The 6,006-nt window shown below is 35.9% G+C and overlaps 1 protein-coding gene across 1 annotated transcript; it reads left to right on the top strand.

The window, feature by feature from the left end:
* The first annotated feature begins 1,367 nt into the window (after positions 1 to 1,367).
* LOC306843689 (N-acetyl-D-glucosamine kinase-like) lies at positions 1,368 to 5,515 on the top strand. The gene is made up of 10 exons (XM_079375310.1): positions 1,368 to 1,471; positions 1,656 to 1,740; positions 1,834 to 1,932; positions 2,017 to 2,158; positions 2,246 to 2,356; positions 3,464 to 3,576; positions 3,671 to 3,758; positions 3,835 to 3,932; positions 4,013 to 4,091; positions 5,048 to 5,515. The coding sequence occupies exons 1-10, from the start codon at positions 1,443 to 1,445 to the stop codon at positions 5,236 to 5,238; spliced, it is 1,035 nt and encodes a 344-aa protein (XP_079231436.1). The 5' UTR covers positions 1,368 to 1,442; the 3' UTR covers positions 5,239 to 5,515.
* The last annotated feature ends 491 nt before the right edge of the window (positions 5,516 to 6,006 follow it).

The following is a 6,006-nucleotide window of genomic DNA, read 5'->3' as shown; positions in this document are numbered from 1 at the left end:
GCGATAGAGGAAGCGCGCGCCCACCTACTCCTCAGCCCAAACACAGGCAAAAGCATGACGCCTGAAACCTGTTCAATTGCAATTATAACTTTTTTTTTATTTTTTTATGTATGTTGTCATCCCTGTTATAATATTGTCAGTGAGAAACCACAAGACAGGTGCAGTTACTGAATTAATCCATTATTTTATTTCTCAACCATCAGCGTTCATTTAGCATTGCAATAATTATGGTACCATTGCTGGCAAATGCAGTGTGTCCTGCTGACTTCCATGATTAGTCCTTTTATTTTTAGAGAGGAATGCGCTGTTTGGTCTAAGCCTGGGCTGCTTCTCATAGTTTGCTCACACATGTTTGCATATTGTTTTGTTTTTTATTCTTTAATCCTATATCTTGTGCTGTACATGTCGTGCAAACAACCATTTGGTTTTCTGTTATAAATTAAACAGTGCATCGCATAGATGCAGTGCATCGTGGTGTTATCACTGTGATAAAACTGTGATAGTTACGGAAGTATGTATTTCAGCAGAAGTATTTTAATGATGTATACCTGTCATAAAGTTATTAACCCAGAAAGTCGAATAAATAAGTAAAATGCAGCCAAGCACGTATGAGACCTGGATGAGTCTGAGAGTGAAGATCAGAATCAAAAGCATCTGCACTACTACAATAAAGTTGGTCTCTGTGACTCAGAGATTTCTGTAATGCTTTACACAAGTGCATGTCAGCAACGTTTTCATAGTAAATATTATTTCATCTTCATCAGACAATGAGACAACATAAGTGGGTCAGCAAAGAGTGAATCACAAATGCAGTGGGAGGCAGGGAAGTAACACTGCTCACAATGATACATAATGTCAGCTTGACATTCACGTTAGACTTTCCGCATTTAAGCTGTCATTTGTAGCTTTTATTACTATTATTATTATTATTGATCTACTTTTAAAAATTCATATTGTGTAACTCTATTTGTATTTTGTCGTTGTCTTGTATTAATCAGCATCAACGGTGCATTTGTAAGTTTATTTTCAGTAAAAATTATGTAAATGGAGAAAAGAAAAGAAATATTTAATGAATTGATTAATCTAACGTCACGTGATTCCTTCAGCCATGCTGCCATCTGTTGGTCAGAGTGTATGTTTTTATTTTATTTCTTACATATTTTATTTATATTTTATTGTTTAAATATATTTCTAATTATTCGTTTTACTACGAACAAACAATTATTGAAAGAATATGGGGGGGGGGGTCAAAAAGTGAAAAAAATGAATCGCTTTATCTTATCTTTTAAATATAGACGGATGATAAAAATGGGTGTGAATGGAGATTTTATGTGGATATAGATAGTAAAAATGTCTTTCTGTCAAAGTCCGAGTGTTTTCACTGAAAGTTGGCTCTAAGCAGCTGACTGAGTGGTCATGTGATTAAAGAGGAAGCAGGCGAGATGAGCGCAGTGTACGGAGGAGTGGAGGGGTGAGTTATGACAAAAACATTATTATTAAAGCAAATATAATCCATCATTTAATGACATTTTAACATAAACACGCTTATTAAAATCCGTATTTAAAAGCTTCGCTCTAAGCGCGTGCCTCATGCCAGTTTGAGAGAAAGTGTCAGCAGCTTCAAGTGAATGAGACTATATTCTCTACTTTGACAGCGGTGGGACACACTCTAAAGCAGTACTGGTTTCTGCTGAGGGACACATCCTCGCTGAGACAGATGGACCATGTACCAATCACTGGGTGAGATCAGAGAACGTGCTTTGATATGTACTTAAGTCAGCTTGTGTGTACTTGAGTATGTGTATATATGACTTTTTTTCTATTCATTTATAGTTGGTTGGTGTTGATAATTGCATTAATGGTATCAATGACATGGTCCAGAGGGCTAAAATCAAGGCAGGGCTGGACCCGGACACACCAGTTTGTTCATTGGTGAGGCGATGCATCAGTCAATCATCCTCAACACATTCACCTACATTGTGTTGCTTTAAAGTTGTACACATTGTGTGATGACAGGGTATGTCTTTGAGTGGTGGAGAGCAGAAAGCTGCTATCCAGAAGCTGATTGATGATATGAGGCAGCAATACCCCAAGCTGAGCCAAAGTTACTTTATTACCACCGATGCCATTGGCGCTATGGCCACTGCCAGTGACTATGGTTTGTGCGGTGTTTTTGTAACTGGCAGTAATGGATTTCAGGACATAACTGTCATCGTAACCCTTTCTGTCTGTCTTTTTGTCATAGGCGGTATAGTGGTGATATCAGGCACTGGTTCGAATTGTAAGCTGGTCAATCCAGATGGCACACAGGTTGGCTGTGGGGGTTGGGGTCACATGATGGGAGACGAGGGCTCAGGTAACCATATGGAAAGAGAAACCGATTGACATAACAGCACTGTGATCTCACACACCCAGGCTTATCTTGGAAAGATTTTTATCTTATCTTATAAATCAATTTCTTGCAAAGGCTCTAACCCCTTACATGTCTCAATCAGCTACCTAGGTCTTGAATCATTATTTTGTGACCAAAAAATGTGGGCGTTGGTAAAAAACCCTGGCTCACTAAACATTGGGTAACTGATGAAACGAAAGTGTCCTCCTTGTATGACATTGGTACTAGTATTTATGAACAACAGCAGAGCTGATATATACATGCATACAGTCACAAACTCATCCTGTGTTAAGCATCACCTACTCACGTAATGGGTAACCATTGTACTAAAATAAGGGTTTGCCAGCTTGGTAAGACTTCATCCTTCATCCCAAAAATATTCACAATTTGGAAAGTTTGGGATCTGTTTTTAATGTTTTTGAAAGAATTATCTTCTTTTATGTGATCGCTAATGATGTAAAAACTATAAATTGTGAAATATTAACATTTATATTTTTTTCTTATTTTAAAATGTTATTTATTCTGTGATAAATGAAAAGCTTTTAACTTTGCAACTTCTTTATTGCATTAGCTTTGAATATTTCTCATGGGGATTTAATCATTTTTGACATCTCAGTCTGAGTTAAACCTCTTTTTTTGGCTCATTTTATCAGTAAAGGACACATGCATAATAATTCTGCACACCTGAGTATAAGGAGTTTTTCACTTCCAGCCTCCATGTACAATTATATATCACTTATAAATGATTAAATACAATAGTAGTTATTAAGATTGTTTTGGATTTGGTAAAATGTGCTTGGAAAAAAAACCAAATCTGAATATCAACATGCCTAATTATGCATGCGGTGTAAAAGCATTAATTTCTTTCTTTCAGAAAAAAAAATCTGAACCCAGACTTTTAGTGTACATTCACATGACTTTATGAAGCATTTTCACTCCATCTGAAGTCAAACTACGAGGTGTAAACACCATTTCTGTTGTGATCACCCAAGATAGATGTTATTACTACTGATATATAGATGTGAATGGGGTCTATGCTTGTTCATTCTCTCTGTCCTTATCTTCCTGTAGCATATTGGATTTCTCACTTGGCTATTAAAACAGTTTTTGATGCCAGAGATAACCTCGTCACATCCCCTCATGATATCACCTATGTTAAGAAGGCCATGGAAGAATATTTCCAGGTTAGGACTCGCTGTTCTTTTGATTTAATCTTGTGCTTAATTTGATACTTGAATAGAACTGATGGCACTTCCTTGTCGTTTTGTTCATCCCCAGGTGTCGGATTTGATGGGAATGCTTCCTCATTTGTACAGAAACTTTCAGAAGTCACATTTTGCAGGGTTCTGTAGGAAACTAGCTGAAGGTATGCTGCTGATGTATGGTGTGAGGTTGTGTGCACGTTATGCCACATATTATGACTCTTTGTGATTGTGTATCAGGTGGCAATGCTGGTGATTCTTTGTGCCAGCATGTGTTCACAGAAGCTGGAAAAGCGCTTGCATGCCACATTGTAGCTGTCCTTCCTAAAGTACATCAGGTAAAAAAAAACTCCGCAACACAGCCACACTCACTCTGTTTCTTTTCTTGTTTAATCACTTTCATCGCTTGTTCATTTAGGAACTGTTTTCTGGTGAGCTTGGCTTGCCTGTTCTATGTGTCGGTTCTGTGTGGCGCAGCTGGGAACTGATGAAATCTGGTGCGTAATGTCTTTATAGAGCGTTTCAGCTTCCCATAATTAATTTCACATAAGACTGTTTAAATTAGTGATGTAGAAATTATGTAGTGATACAGAAAAAAATAAGGGCTGGTAATTTATTTTTTTATGGCCTTTAGCCAGTATGATTTCCAGTATTATATTGTAAATTTATATTGTTTTGCCTGTATAAAACAAATGTCCACATAAAAGTGCCAATATTTATTTTACTGTGCTTCAATTTTCGATCAGGAATCAAAACATTATAATGTACTGTAGTAAAGATGTATAACTTTGAAATGTACATTGTTTGAAAGAGTTACATGAAAAAAACAATATCAGATAACAATTTGAATAATATACATGCACATAATATTTATATATTATGTGCAATATATGGGGGCGCATATCAGTATCCAATATTACCTTTAAAAAAAATATATATAAAAAAAATTCAAGATAATATCGGAGGGTATGTGTGTGTGTGTGTGTGTGTATATATATATATATTTTTTTTTTTTTTTTGCTCATTTCTGGGCCAAAAAAGACAATTACTAATTGACAGAACTTAAAATATAATTCAGCCAAAAAACTTAAGTGATAAATGTAATCATATGAATGATATGAAAAAAAAACATAATATAAAAACAATTCATGAATGGTAAATCAAATACCTGAAGATAAATAGGATCAAATATGTTGTTGCAGTGCACTTCAGAAACATACTGAAAAACTACTAAAACAGGGAAGAGTGGAAGCTGAGAAAGGGGTGCACTGGATTTATAACAAAAGGCAAAATAAGAGCATCATTGTGAAACAGAATGAGGCACAATTATATTTATTACATATTTCTTGTATTCATGATCGTTGGAAGCCAAAATCTTAATTGCAAATAGTATTTGATTAATCGCCCACATTAACCAAACATTGTGATGTGGATGTGGTATTTTGTGCTGCAGGTTTCACTCAGGTCCTCTCAGAGGCTCGGGCTCATGGTTACAGTCACTTCCATAAGTACAGTCTGCTTACTCTTCAGCAGTCCTCCGCTCTGGGTGGTGCCAAAATGGGGGCACAGAGCGCAGGAGCTAGCCTCCCTCTGGACTACTCAGCCAATGTCAACGTGTTTTTCAGCCATACCTTCAATCAGTGATCTGGAAGAAACAGCTCTTCAGCAGAATCTCAAAGGTCTGAGTTGGGAACTTCCTGTCTTTAAACTGATAGATAAATGTGTTTCCTGATTTTCCTTTTCTTGGGGCTGTTTCTCAAACACTCATATATAAAAAAAAAAAAAGTAGATTTGAAAAAAACTATTTGTAATTTTGTAATGTCATGAAATACTTTTTTTTTTTTAATAAACATTGCAAAATATGGAGTTTTGATATGGATACTTTTGAAAATAAAATTTTTAATTTTGGTGTAGCAATGACATTTCATAGTTTCTTTGTGTTCTGGATGAAGAAAGATTACTTACAGTCTAAGACCTCGCATCTCTCCTGATTGCTCAAATACTAGCTTAAAATAGTTTAGTCTTTGTTTAGGAGTGTTACCAACACTAACTGCAGAGTTTCCTTGGAGCCAACAAGATGTGATGCTCTGACCCCCTGAACTTTAGATCATTGGTGGAGGCAAATGACTACTGCTAACCTCGAACATCCCCCTTTCTTCTCTTCCTTATCACCACATCCTGGTTGTGAACAGTTGTAAAAGACCCACCTCTATTTGTCCTCTTTACAGGAGTACTGACAGCAAGATTGTGCTAATTGTCATGAGACTTATTTAGTGAAGTACTTTAGATTGGTTGTTCCATCGAATTATTTTTGTTATTCATTTATTTAGAGATAATATTACAAATCTGACAATACATTTATTAGTTTTAGTTCAGACAATCAGAAAAAAATGTTCAAGGACCTTCGTATCA

Source organism: Barbus barbus (genome assembly GCF_936440315.1).
Source record: "Barbus barbus genome assembly, chromosome: 2".
NCBI classification, from domain to species: domain Eukaryota; kingdom Metazoa; phylum Chordata; class Actinopteri; order Cypriniformes; family Cyprinidae; genus Barbus; species Barbus barbus.
The sequence above is the reverse complement of the archived record's forward strand: the minus strand, read 5'-3'. Positions and strand labels throughout refer to the sequence as shown.